This window comes from Molothrus aeneus, chromosome Z (assembly GCF_037042795.1).
Source record: "Molothrus aeneus isolate 106 chromosome Z, BPBGC_Maene_1.0, whole genome shotgun sequence".
Lineage (NCBI taxonomy): Eukaryota > Metazoa > Chordata > Aves > Passeriformes > Icteridae > Molothrus > Molothrus aeneus.
In genome coordinates, this window is record NC_089680.1 from 11,396,666 (window position 1) to 11,411,497 (window position 14,832).

The following is a 14,832-nucleotide window of genomic DNA, read 5'->3' on the forward strand; positions in this document are numbered from 1 at the left end:
CCTGGATTACATGGTACTCTTGCTATGGCAATTTAAACTACTTTGGATTTAAAGAGAAGTGATAAGAAAAGGTAACTCTCATCATTTAGCAAAACAATAGCAGCAAAACTGCAAGCGCCTTAAGACAGGAAACATCCAGGTTTATAAATCTGATTTTTTACACAGATATCCCTCCCAAAAATCCAGCAGTCACCTGAAGATCCTCTTCAGTATGTGCCTTTATTAAAAAAGTTCTGTTCTTACCCCTGGACTGTGTTAAACCAAGAGCTGGGGTGAAACGTTGAACTTTTTGACCAAAGCCAGGTTTGGCAGCAGTTCTGCTCCTTTCTGCCAGAACAGGACTGTGCAGATGCCCTCTGCAACAAGACAAAAAGACCAACACAACAAAGCTTAAATACTTGCTACTGTGTACCATACACCCTTCCTCCACACAGGTCAGACCTCGCAGGGCATATTCAGAAGAGACATAAAAGCCAGAGGAATCACATTCAGCCCAGTGAGCTGAGGACCAGCATCACACACTGCTTGTGGGGCCAGTAAGCCTCACCAGAATCAGAACTGCTGCGATCACAGTGAAGACACATCAAACTGGCTTCACAGAGAGCCAGTTTAGGTCCAACAAAATTTTTTAGTTGGTAGCTCCTGCCACTCCTAAGTGGATTCCTGCTTGATGTTCCTTAGCATGTCTGATTCTGGCTGGGCTGATGCACTTAAACTTCTCTTGAACACACCCAGCAGGCTCTGCACAGCACTGACTACATTCAGTTTAATGTTGTGTGCTGAAACTGTAACCAAAAAAGGTACTGTACTGAAAAAGAGAAGCAGAAATATTAAATTACAGGATTACCCTGTAAGTACAAAGTTCTCCCTATTACCCTGTAAGTACAAAGTTCTCCCAAAGTTCTCTCCATATCTCTCCTATAAAAAGCAAAAAATTATATATATAGGAAGAAAAACTACAATGCAATATGCACCTGTATCAGATATATACACATGTAGCATTAATTCCATCAAACTGAGTAAATGTATCAGTTCACAACACTCAGATACCCTCATCTCCCCAAAAGGCAATAAACACAGTGCAAAAGTCAGAAAAAGTAAAATCCTAAGTGATGAAAAATTAAGAAAGAGAACAAGTCTAGAGTTTGCACAGTAGAATTTTTATTTGCTTCTTGCTTGCTGTTAGATGCTCTTTGGGCCTACACTGCTGTTTATAGTCCAGTGGCACTCATGGAATCACTAAGGTTGCAGAGGACCTCCCAAGATCAAGTACAGCCTTTGATGGGATTACAAGCTGTCAACCAGACCCCAGCCCCGAGTTCCATGTCCAGTCACCTCCAAAGGATGGTGACTCCACCACCTCCCTGGGCAGCCTGTTTCAGTGTTTAAGCACCCTTACTGTAAAGGAACTGATGTCAGTAGAATGGGTTAGAACACTGCTTACAGCCCAACTCCTGAGCTGGTGTATTCAGTGCTCTAAAAGGCATTTTTAGGGCTCCCTCCAAGATTTGCAGTACTGGTTTTAACAAGCCTGGAACAGGGACTTGAGAGTCTCTGATCCAGACAAATTGTATCTTTGATTCCACCAGCATATGACTTTCCTCTCAAGCTATTCCTGTCTAAACTTGCTACAAAATTTGGAGGGTAGTAAAGACACCAGTAGAACAGAGCAGGTTTAATGCTTAAAGTGTTACCCTGTACTAGATGCCATCTTCCTCCTTCTGTAAGCTTGAGCTGATCTTGTGCTGGACAAGGTCCTGTGATCACTTGCTGGTGATGCCACTGTTTCAGATAACATTTCATTCATCAGAGAAAGTGCCTCTGATACTCTGATTCTGTGATGCTCAGACAGCAGGGCTCTGCAGAGAAATAATAAAACACATTACCTCATGCTGTCACTCCACTGCAGCTGGCCTATGAGTCCTGTAAGGCTACATGGAGAACATTTTTACAAGATTTCACAGAAAATATACTAAGCCTTTTAAGAGATCATTAGCAAAATGTTAGAACATGAATGAGTAAATGTTGGGGAAAGAAAACAAACAATGATATTTGGAAAGCAACAAATATAGTTAAAGGATAAAAATGTTCAGAGTTTCCCTAAATGGTAATGTGAAAAGCAAATGTGAATTATTCATGCTTTTGGTTGAAATTTCATTCATATCTGAAGTTTCATAAGCAATATAGCTACAACGATTTCTACATCTTCCTCAGGACTGGAAAACTAATACAAAAATAAGGATTTAAAAGCAACTTACTTGTCTTTTTCTTCTTTCTTTTTCTGGAAGACTCTAATATCCTTTGAAGTAGGATTGTGATGCTGTTGAAAAAAGTATAAAAATCTTTAACTAATTATGTACTGTGGTCTCATTCCAGTCTCTCACTCTCAAAATGTACTTACTTGACTTGAAAGTTACTGCTTAAGAAAGTCTTCAGAAAAAAAACACAATATGAAAGCATATGGTCCAACCAGGAAATTCAAGTAAGATTGTCTCTATAACTTTCCAGTCTCAAAAAACATACTGAAATCCTGCAGTCACATCTTCCATACCTCACATGCTTAAAATATTAACATTCCTAAGGAGACATCCTCACAGTCAAGCTCAAAGTTTCAAATGGGTTTACCTCCAGTTTCCTAAAAATCAGTGGTGTTCCTAATAACTGATATATAAAACAGAACAAGGTTGCACTTTGACCTGTGTTTGCTAGAGTACAATTTGAAGTCTTTAATTCTTCTTAAAAAAAAAAATCTAAACCAAACCCAAACCACCCATTGAAAGCTGTGAATCCCTCCACTAATGATTTCAGGAGAAAAGCCCATAGCAAAAGCATCAAGTGTATATTAATGGGCTGACAGGAAAGGGAGAGAAGCAGGACCCATTTTTCTTAAATCACTTCTCTCCAGGCATGTGCAGAAGAACACCCAGTTCAATTGTTTAATCTTTTAGGGGAAATACCTTATTTCACATAGATCTGTTACTCTTTCTGAAAGTGAATACAGTTGAACTATTTAGTCACAGGGAACTTGTGTATGTTACATATTTTCTGCTTGGGAGTTAAAACAAGTAGAGATTCAGCCTGCAGGAAGCCAGCACATCCTGAATTCAACAAGTAAAAAGTATAGGAATATATTTGGTGTTGTTAGGTCTCATCTCCTGTAATTCCAGAGCTTCCTGTAACTCAGCAGGGTCTTTTCAGATCCTGAAGGCATCCAGATGGTGAATGCATATTTTAAGAGTAAATACCAATTGGAAAATCGGTCTTCTGAACTGCTTTTGTATATTTTTTTTAAATTTTCTATTATTTCTAGCACAGAAAAAATTCCAGATCAGGCCATAAATGTGTTTGTACTAATAAAATTAAAATGTAAAAAAATTTCTGAGAGTGGACTGTTCATTGAAATCAGCCTTCAACAAAATATTTTGTACGATACCTGACATATTTGGCATATTCTAGCATCTCTGCTGATCCCTTATGATTTTTGCATGCACCCCTGTGTGGGTGAATGGCAGTGACAGCTGCACTCAGTATCCTGCCATGTTTGTAAAGGATGCTGGCATATGAATGCTGCTTTTTAAATTCTCTGGGAAGCATGTGGGAAGATGAAACAAGGTGTAAACATATCTTAAGAACTGCTGTAGCTATCACTCCCTGGAAAACTCATCTCTCATCAGTGAATGCTGCAGCTGCATCCATCACAGTCGAGGGCCACCTGCATTACTCTCTAATAGCCACCTGCAGCCAATGGTCACCACTGCAGCCTCTGGAGAGCACTGGTGTATTCACTTACCTGACACAACTATGGCCAGCTCCAGTAAAATAAAATCATACATGTAGAAACCCTACATTACAATAGGGAAAAAAAACCCCACCACTCCCAGCCTTTACGTTATCTAACCTGAATAATCAACACTTGTATAATAACTAACAGTTACTCTTCAATACACCTGTTATTCTTACCACATTCTTTCTCAGGTTGAATGGATGATGTTCTTTCTGTCTTTGTTCATCTAGTTTCTTCAAATATTCTTTCATTCTTTCCTTTTGCTTTCTTTTCATCCATGTTTGGATCTCTTTCCTTTCCTTTTCTGTTCTTTGAGAATACCCAGAAGCAGAATCAAGGACCCTGAGGGCAGATGTAAACAGGAAATAATCTAGCATATCCTGTAAATTGCAAACAATGGCAACTACATGATATAACAAAAAACATTGAAAACCCTTTCAAATACTGACACAGCTGGAAGCATAAGTAACTAATAAGAGGGGAAATTTTCTTTTGCAAACTTTTACTAAATAAAATCCTGGTAAACAAGTAATTTCCAAGACATTTCCTAAAACTATTCTTTTACTTGTCAGCTACATTCAGATAATAGAACTAGAGCTTAAACTGGTGGGAACTGTGTCACTAATGCAACAGACTGGTGACTTGAACAGCTGCATATTTTTGTCTTGTCAGCAACTGATATCAGAAACTGCAGTAGGAAACAGCTGTCATTTTGACTTCTCTCAGGAAAGAGCACAGCTGATTTTATAACTGACAGTCAGGAAGGTGTAGAATCTCCAGCAGGGAGAGGAGCATGATAAGCTGGAATCTGAGGCTCAAAGTTTCTGAAGCTGCTGTGCCACTGGCAGGAAATTTCTGTCTTTCAGAACTGCTTTAAAAGACCTGAAGGTCTGAACTGAATCTGCTGTATAAAACCAGTTGTATAAAACCAGTGCTCCAGCCTATACCTAGCAGAAGAAGGAACAAGCAAATAGGAAGGAAAGAATTTCAAAACCAGAATACTAGAAAACAGTACATTTGACAATAATGACCAGTAGATTTGTGGCAATTACAAGCTCTAATACTAGTCCCATTAACACCAAACCACATGTTTGCTCCCATTGTTTACAGGGTGTGGACCACAGGAAAAACCAGGGTTAAAATGATTTAAGCAACACACAACAAAAACCAGCCATGGTATTACCTAAAGGTTTTCTTGGCCTGTGTTCTTGCAAAGCCCAGCTCCAGCAGAGAGGTGTCACTTTCTAGCACACAATCGTTCACCACATCAGTACCATCACTTGGACCAGTAATTTGCAGGAGATCTTCTAAAGAGCTTGATGTTAGATAGGAAAAAAACTTCTTACTAAATTAATGTAGAACATTCCTGTAAAAACAACAAGCTAAACCCCTTCCTTTTATACTTAAAACAACAATACCCAGGTTGTTTTACATAGAGCCTTTGGACTGAATATTCTTTTCCCACATCTCCACTAGGTTAGTACACTTGAGTGAGCTTTGATGAGGACAGAAAGAGCAAGACCTGATTGTCCCAACAGAGGGACAATCCACAACTGAAATGCTTGAGCTCTGCCGTGGTGTGTGAATATGGCTGGCCCACAGGAGGCTGAGCCTGGCAGGCAGGAGCACCACAGGGTTTGTATTGCTGCCCATGAGGAGATAAGGTTATGGGGTACTACCTGTTTCAGTGGTACCCAAATCTCAATGACCTTCTGAGCAAGAATCAGTGTCAGTGAGAGCACAGCTTCACCTATATTCTCTCAAATTCTTTCCTCTCTTTCAATCAGTTGCTCCCAGTAAAAAACAAATCTCATAATTTAGGACTGCAAGCCATCAAGTGTCTGCTAAAGTTTTGCCTTACACCCATACTCCACCTTATGTAATCACTTCCTAATCTACTTCAGTCACAGCAACTAGTTCCACTTAAAATACCAGAAAAATAGGATAAACCATTCAGTTTACAGCTATGCTTCAAGCAAAGCAATAAAGATGGGTAATGGAGCAGAATGACCAGGAAGAAAGGAAACCAGCTAGTCTTTTCTACTGGATACAGAAGACTAACAGTAGCTAAAAGTGATAATATATGTCAGACCATTTTATTTTATGCATAGGCTCTTCCCAGTTTTGAAATCTTCAGTCTGTTGCTTTACACTTTTCACACAGTAAGATTTTAAAAACCTTCTGGTGATAGCTGGCCCTCGTGGAAAGCTACCCACAGCAGCTGCATGTATTTTGCTGAAAAAGTCGTTTACAAATAGGAGAAATAACAAATGCACACAGACAAGAGCACCATCTACATTAACAGCTCCAATACTTTTAATTAGTAAAGAACTTTGAATGCTTCTAGAGCTTTTGCGTGAAGCAAATCTAACAGGCACCACCAAAGTCAGAGTAAATGCCTGAAATTAGCTAACAAAAGGGATTTTACTCAGTTTGAAAATAAATGCTTCAATTTTTATAAAGTGATGATTCCATCCCTTCAGTCACCTTTTTGGTGAACTGTCAATAACACCAGTCTCAAAATACATACCCAGGACATAGATCTCTGCCTATGTGAGCACCTGAAACAGAAACAGTCCTTGTTAATAATATCTCTGCCCTTTTACACACACTAATCATATGTATGTTAAACAGCCTGTGGGATAAAATATAGAAACATGTCAAGAACAATTGACATTTGACAGTTGACATTAAAAATAAATTAATATGGTACATAAGCTTAACAGCCTGTGAAACAACACATCATTGACTGCCAGGTGAGCACAGAGGCTCCAGAGAGCATTAATTAACAGCTCCTGGCTTTTGTGGGTAGTTTGGCTGGGAAGATATTGTCACTGTTCACAGTTTTCTGCCATGACCAACTAACTGGAAATAGTCTGTTCCAATTAATTATACAGTGTTTCTTGGAAAATTAATGATTGACACTTACTTGAGAAATCCAGGTACTCAGAAGAAGCTTGGAATTCAGAAGATGCAACTGAAGAGCAGTATGGTTGTCTTGGAAGGAAGAGCACTGCTTCCTCTCCTAAACTAATCTCTCCATCTCAAAAAATTATAGTTGCAACTTAGTATCACCTATAGTTTTCTTAGCTTGGAAATAACAAATTTATACTTAGAAAACTCGATTACTCTTTTCAAAACTTAACTGGGTGTGTGTACTATTTGAGATTCACTAGTGCTGTATACAGACACAGGAACCATGTTTTAATACCTTCTAAGACAGATTGTTGTAAATGTGGCTATCAAATGCACATTCACATGTACAAAGCACATACCACTTTTGGGAGTCTGACTGCAAGCAGTGTAGGCAATACACAGAGAAAACAATACAACTGCATTTTTAACCTCAGGCAATAGGTTGCCAGCAGAATGATTTTTCGTCCTCCTTTTAATGCTACTGTAGTATTCATAATTGCAAAAATCAATTTATCCTCAGTTTTCAAAATGACTAGACCTCATACAATGATCTTTTAGGACACAGACAGTAGTTACTGTACAGAGAAATAAACCCATTGATTTTGCCAATGTAGGCTGGATTTAACAGAGAGATCATCTCTCTAGACAGAGGTAAATGACAGAGATGATCAAGACAGCTTTTGGAGGAAGCTTTGAGTGTTCTGTGATATCATAATCATTTATATTCACTTAGGTAAATAAGTACAAATCAGCACAGTGATGGGTTTCAGAAACAGACCCGATGCTGACTATTTTCTTTCAATAAGAGTGAATTTGAGTGCAGGTATGATTCAGTACTGAACTGTTTTCAAAACTTAGTGATGTTGTTATGTCATGTAACAAACTCATTATCACACATCAATGAAGGCATTCTAAATAATGCAATCTAGAAAGACTCATGCCTGACTTTAATGAGCTCATTCACATTATGTAACATCCTGTGTAACAGCCATGAGGAAGTACTACAGCATGAAGAAAAGGTTTACTTATTTTTAAAAGATGCAAAGAGGAAAAATATACAATAAAGATTATACCAGAAGGTGACTTCAGGCCACTGGGAAACTTAGACGCCAAGGCTGAAGAGGCAGAAGAGTGTGCATCCACTGTAGTAGAACTGGGCATAGGATATTTCAAGTTTAAGCTCTCCTTTTGATCATCTATAACATCTTCAAAACTCATGCCCATCAAATGATCTTCTGATTCTATGGAAAAAAACAAAATTGTACTTAGTGCGGATCAATGGCTAATCCTCAAAATGCAGAAATTATCGTATATCTTGGTTAGTGGCATTTTTAATTTATCTGTCACCTACAACAGCCTGGACCTGGATCAGCTGTGCCTCCCTAGAGAAGGGCACCTCCTGGGCTGTGCTGCGTGAACCAGTCCTGCACACACAAAGAAAATTACTGGACCAGGAGTTGCTCTGGGTGAGTTTAAAGGACATCCTAAATATTGTCTTACGTATGATTACAGATATAGCCATGATTTGATTCCACCACTAGGCTTTGCATTAACTCCATAAGTGGATTAGACAATGTTCTTGGCACAGCCCAGTAGCTATAAGTAGGTACTACATAGTTATTTGTTAGATAAACAATATATCATTCAATACATCTGCTCTAGTAAACGGTTAAGCTGATGTAAGATTTTAATAAAACCAGTAGATATGATAACTTGATACTCAGCTTGGCTACCTTTCATTTTATTTCTTTCTCTGGTATTTTTGATTTATATTTCAGTAACACCTTTAGGGATTGCATTAAATGTCTGTGGTAACTAGAAGTTATTTAATATGCATATTCCATGGTACATTTATTATCCTTCTGTTCACTGGACACATACCAGCACCAATGACTTCAGCAGCTTCAGAGACTGCAGGATGAGCACCAAGGTCTGAATCAGCAGCCATTTCAAAATCTTCTATCAGCTTCACTAACTGTAAGTGAAACCCAAAAACTAGGTAATGATACTTCCTTCAAGGTATTCTGAGACTTATATCACACATATTTATGCCAAGTCCACTTTAAATATATTTTTCTTGTCAGAAGCTTTTGAACATGTTAATGCAGTTTTCTGACTGAAAACAAACAAAAATGTTCAGGAATCAAAGCAGCTCAAGTAGATTAATTTCATGTAAGAATTACAATCTTCTGGATACTTACTTTGAGAAAAATACATATAAACTCTATTATTTGTTTGAACAGTTTTACTTCTACCAATCACATTACGTTTAAAGTAGCTGAAGTTTTCCAATATATATTTTATCTAAAACCCACAGATATTAAAATACTTCCATTGTCTTCATAAGTTTGAAGTTTCAAACTAGAAAAGGAAAACTAAAACTAACCCAGAGTGATATATTTTACTGACCATTAGTCTCAAAAAGAACAAATCTCAAAACTGATATTACATATCAGTAATGAGAAATTGTTATAAAAGGAAGGACCAACAAGTATGAACTTTAAATAAAAAAGACCAAAAAAGGGTTTTTCTTTAGGATTTGGCTAGATACCCAGGAGTTTTAAAACCCAGGTGCTATGAAATGCTGAAACAAATACAGGATATATCAAGATTTTTTTTTCCCTACAGGCTTTTAAAAAAATCTGACTTAAATAACAACCTTGATGAAGAATGTAAGTGATTAAATAATCCACCTGAGTGTAATAACTGTGTGTAAGTGACACAATGAGGTCTTTACATTTCTGTGAATCATAGAATACCATGAGTTAGAAGAGACCTAAAAAATCCATCACAGCCCAATTTTATTTTAATTACATATTCCAGGATTTATAAAGATGGCAAAAATGCAAGTATTTTATGAAACAAATTGGATCAGGCTCCAGAAATAGTCACAAACTATTTTGCAGAGGTACAACTGCAGAAGTCTTTGACTAAAAAAGGTCTCCTGCTCAGCCTGAACTCAGTTACACAGAAATTAAGTATGTTCTGCCCATTCACTAATATCACCATTCTGGCCAACATTTGGTCCATTGTAAGCAACCATGTCAGCCAACAGATTCAGCACTAAATATGAAAGAACAATATATATACATATATGTAAAACTTGTATTAAAATATAGATAATATTTTATATATTATATATAATGTTACAAATATATAATAAATATATATATATTATTCTCAATATCTTTCAACAGATACTAAGCAGATTTGAGAACACATCGTTCCAAAATGGAAGTTTTGTCTTTTGTTGAAAAAATGAACTGTTTAAAAACCAACAGTTAGCACTTACCATTTTGCTATTTCTGAAATCCCGCTCCATATTTTCCACTATGTTCTCTAGTACCCGTAATTGCATATCCATTTCCTTCTGCTTTGTGGAAAAGTATTCTTTTTCAATTAGTTTGGGTGGAAGCCCTGAAGAAGGAAGAGTTCCTCCATCTTCATGTGCTATGTTCCAAGTTACAATATCTGTAGCAGAATCTGACTTATCTTCCTTTTGCAATTTGTTTGACGCGTTCTTCTGCTGATCATCTTAAAATAAAATTGAAAAAAAAAAAGAATACACCAGTATCATTGAATAAGCCACAAGCACCTAAATACTGCATGCAATTAGGCATAAATGTGCCATACCTAATAGGGTGTTTTAGAAGGCAAGAATCAGTACAAAAGAAGTTAAATGTATCAAGGTTGATGTTTAAAAAACCTTGAGGTTAATTGGGAAAAGGCTGCAGATTTTCTGTGGGAGTATTACATCAAAAGAATATTACTTTTTCTTGGATTTAAAACTGAAATGGTTTACCTTGCTTCTGAAGTGCTCCAGGTAGAACTGCATTAGTAACAGAAGCTGCTGTGTGATGAAGTTTTGCAGTAGATGGAATTTCAAGCCTCTCATTCTGCTGTTCAGCAGCTATCTCTTCTGCAGACTCAGGTTTCATGGGCAAATTGCTAAGGATGTCACTGTCTTCAATGTCAATCACACTGATATATTCCCGTTTATGCTAAACAACAAGATAATGAAGAATTATACAGTATGTGTTTGGAATGAGCTGCTTATAGTGCATTGTTCACCATTTCCTGTGTTTACCTCTTGACATTTGCAGATGAAAGGCTTTTTGTTTTTGGAACAAAATAAATACAATCTTCCCTACCACATTACACAACTGACTCATGCAGATACAAAGAACCTAAATTCATGAAGACAAACAGTATACTTAAAATGCATTTAAGCCATATGTACATTAGATCACTAACCAAATCAGGTGCATCTGACAGAAGGGATGGTAAAGGTTTCTCATTCACTTCAGTGGGGAAACTCAGGTTTAAATACATGTCTGGCAGTAGTATCTCAGAGGAATTGGATGATTCTACAAGGAAATAATAATAGTCAGTATTATATTTACAGTAAAAGACACAAAAACTTCAGACTTTTAAGAAACAGCTCTGCATTCTCTAGAAGAAAAGCTTTGACTAAGCTGCCATCTAGATTGCTATTAATATCTAAGTCCCTCCTACTTAGGTAAAAAAAATCTGCATCTTTACTTAATCCAAAGAAATTAGATTACTCAGATAGAAACCTCTAATAAAACTATCTGCAAATGAGTCACGTGATATAGTGAAATTATCTTTAAATCGAAGAACATTGTTGAATTTTACAATAATGGAAAAATTAGTATGCTGTCTTGGTATCACAGGGAAAATATTTGGGTACTGAAATCTATGTAATGTATTTATGGAACAATGCTACTGCAGGCTCAATTTCGTGTGATCTGTTTTAACATCCCACTGATCAATTCATTTGTTCTACATTACACTAAATCTAAAGATTAAATGAGCACTAAAATCAAGCTAAAATCCACAAAATGAGGATTGGGTTTCAGAAAGTCAGATAAATTAGCATTGTTATTTGCACCCTGCATTAAGCTGTCTCAGATACAAAACCCATGTTAGAACACTTTTACAGACTTCCCAAACAACAAATGAAGTGGAGAAAGACTGCAGCCACACCTGATACAGGAACAGATGTGACCAGCTCGTTTTCTTCAACTTTGGAAACCTCATTTCCACCACTGATCCCATGATCCTGATGTGATTTGAGCTCTTGATTGGAAAAAAAAAAAAAAAAAAAAAAAAAGAAGACCAGAATGTATGAGTTTACATAAAGAAAAGACACCAATGGCATAATCTGAGTGTACATTTCTGATTTGCCAGTTCACAGTCAAAGAAAAGTGGGGGAAGAGGAAAGGAAGCAATTTCAGTCAAGTGTGAAACATTGTCTAAAATGCATTTAGATAAAGTCAAGTTAAATTAAAACAAGCTTTCAGAAAAAGTTGCAGCAGAACAGACTTACAGAAAGCATGAAGACACTCTTACATAATTGTGTCAGTAATATTTTTAATTATAATTATTTTAACTACTGCTTTATAATTTATATTCTGTTTTTTTCTAGTTTAATTCTTTTAGAAACAAGAAAACTGCACAAAAACCTGCCTTCTCTTTACAAACCTGCTGCATTTTGAAAACTCAAATATCACAACTAATCAAGATCAACACCAGAAACAGTTGGTTTCTGTAGATTACCTGTGTAGCACTTACCGGGACAAGTATTTGTACTTGCATCTTGAGTTTCTGCTGTTTTTTTTCCTACAGAAGCCAGATAATGTAGATCTGCAGAGGTAATACTTGCTTTATCCATTGCATCTAAAATGTGATAATACAAAATAGGTGTCTATTACTGATAAAAAAAAAATTGACATATTTGAAAGCAATGATACTAACTCACAACTACGGGCTCCAACATTTTCTTACTTGTATTTATGACAGATAATTTTCACTTGTCTCTAAGTATACCTCAAACATTACTCCAAGAAAAGTTCATGCTACCAATTTTATGTGAATAAACAGCTGACACAATGTTACACTGAATTACAACCAAGATTCAGTTTAGATATGTGATTTTAATTTAAATATATTTAATATTTAATATTTAATATGATATATATTATATAATATATATTTAATATATATTTAATATTTAATATTTAATATATTTAATATTTAAATTAAATATTTTAATATGCTGAACAGTAACAGTCTGTTTCACATTCTAAAAGGAGGGGAGGAATATTATGACACGTATGTCTTCATTTCTTTATTGTTGTTGCTACAAAGTTTGCATTTCTTTAAGGCCAAACTTCAGAGAATGAACTGCATTTTGTCCTGTGACAGAACTGAATATTGTCATGAATTAACATATTATATAAAGAAGGTAATCTTTCCACAGGTCTGGTCTTCATATTGCAGGCTAGAAACATGGCATGTATTGAGTTTCTTTTACAAGAGCCTTAAATTTTGTGTAATTAGAATATGCAGGCAAATAATGTTTGCATAATATATTTTTAAAATACAATAAAAATTTAGGAATGGAAATGTTTACAGAATTATTTTGATTAATCACATGAACAGAAGTCACTGTCAACCACAGGTAATTAACTTGACATACTGCTATTATTTCATTAACTCTATTGTTTATAAACATAAATACAAGATTATCACTCATTTTGAAGAAAAATCAAAATACTTCTAAAATTATTGTGAAAATTATTCTGAATCTTCAGATAATTTGCACAAGATTTTAAATTTGCCTGCACCTCTCTTCATACCAATCCCAAAAAAACTAGTATCTCCCAAAAATTCTGGATCTGGACACCTGTTGTACATCCTGAAAGGTCTGGGGAGAGATCCCATAAGACAGAAAGCTCTACTGACCACAAAGCACACTATCCTAGTTTTTAACATGGAGATTATTGTAGAGTTTGACTGTGAATTCTAACAGACTAATGTTCCTTGATTATTTTTTTTGAGTACTCAAAACATTAAAAAGACTTGTACTTGCCCATTGACGTGAAAAAACCATCTTGAACATAAGATGCCTGTTTTGGTTTGTGATCCTAATATAAGGAAAAAAAGAAATATCTTTAAAAAATAGTTCCAGTGCAGAGTAAAGGCTTTCTTGGTGATGTTAACTATCCAATATACCTCATATGAGTAATGATTTGGGAGAAAAAAAGAAATAACAGTCACTTACTTTCCTCAGTGCCTGTTTTAATTCCTCTGATCTATTCCAACTTAGTGGAATTTACTGACTATGTAACATTCTCTTAGGTACCTAAGGGTGACATGCAGTAACATAAATTCCTTATTCCTCTTTGAGTCTATCCTACCCCTGCTGAATCCTGAACATCTCCAGGTCTGGTGAGGACCTGCTGAACTCCAGCTGCTGTGCTGCAGTGAAGTCTTAGAGAAAGTATGGTATGGACCAGAAACACAGTTCTGGGTAGTGAGCCAGCATTAAATTGGTAGTGTTCTAAGCTTGAAATTTGGTATTTGTTAGGATAACCCCCAAAAGATATCAAAAAGGCCTAATCAAAACCCAGCTTGATGAAGGCTTTTTTTTTTTCAGAGTCTGAACAGAGACAAACCTGAGATTCCAATGCTGCACATCCTTACACTTATATTGTCATACATCCAGGCCTACATGGAAAGAATAATGCCTGGGTCACTTTGTCACTACTAGGATTTTTTTTTTTCATTTTTAACATTTTTATAGGTATTTACTACAAATGTACATGCAGACTTACAGCCTATCAAAACAAGTTCACATTCCAGAAAAAAAACCAGCAACTCTGGAACCTTTTATAAAAATCAATCTCCAGTTTAGAGAAAATGCAAGTATATGAATTAAAAATATGCATACTGTTTGTAGGCTAGAGCCTGGAAGAGAAGTATATTATTGTTTAGTTTATATTTTTCTCCTTTTCTGCTAATACTTGAGTGGAAAAGATAAGAGCTAAGAAAGAACGATAATTCTATACCCCAGTCTCTGATTCAGAAGGCACTGCTGTGTCACTAATACTGATGATGGAGTCATCTGGACAGAAGGACACGCCTGGTTTCTTCTTTTCCTCCTTCTCTTTCAGTTGCTTCTTACCACGTCTCTTTTTACTGTCAACATATTAATTACAGGTAAAGAGGAAGAAGTGCTTTGAAATAATAACAATACCTATGGTTGTTTTCGAGGAAAGATTACTATTGAGAAATAAACTCTGAAATAAAGATTGGAAAAGATCAAC

General features: G+C 36.1%; 1 protein-coding gene across 1 annotated transcript in view; it reads right to left on the reverse strand.

The window, feature by feature from the left end:
* CPLANE1 (ciliogenesis and planar polarity effector complex subunit 1) overlaps positions 1-14,832 on the reverse strand; it is a 59,170-nt gene that overhangs the window by 2,649 nt on the left and 41,689 nt on the right. Inside the window, exons 36-51 of the mRNA XM_066568879.1 lie at positions 14,575-14,704; positions 13,596-13,650; positions 12,296-12,400; positions 11,708-11,800; positions 10,955-11,067; positions 10,503-10,701; positions 9,993-10,234; positions 8,582-8,675; positions 7,792-7,941; positions 6,714-6,827; positions 6,315-6,345; positions 4,968-5,099; positions 3,961-4,126; positions 2,259-2,320; positions 1,695-1,859; positions 244-356 (exon numbers count right to left, since the gene is read on the reverse strand). Of these exons, the coding sequence (XP_066424976.1) occupies positions 244-356; positions 1,695-1,859; positions 2,259-2,320; positions 3,961-4,126; positions 4,968-5,099; positions 6,315-6,345; positions 6,714-6,827; positions 7,792-7,941; positions 8,582-8,675; positions 9,993-10,234; positions 10,503-10,701; positions 10,955-11,067; positions 11,708-11,800; positions 12,296-12,400; positions 13,596-13,650; positions 14,575-14,704 (1,964 nt within the window). The remainder of the gene's footprint in view (positions 1-243; positions 357-1,694; positions 1,860-2,258; positions 2,321-3,960; positions 4,127-4,967; positions 5,100-6,314; positions 6,346-6,713; positions 6,828-7,791; positions 7,942-8,581; positions 8,676-9,992; positions 10,235-10,502; positions 10,702-10,954; positions 11,068-11,707; positions 11,801-12,295; positions 12,401-13,595; positions 13,651-14,574; positions 14,705-14,832) is intronic.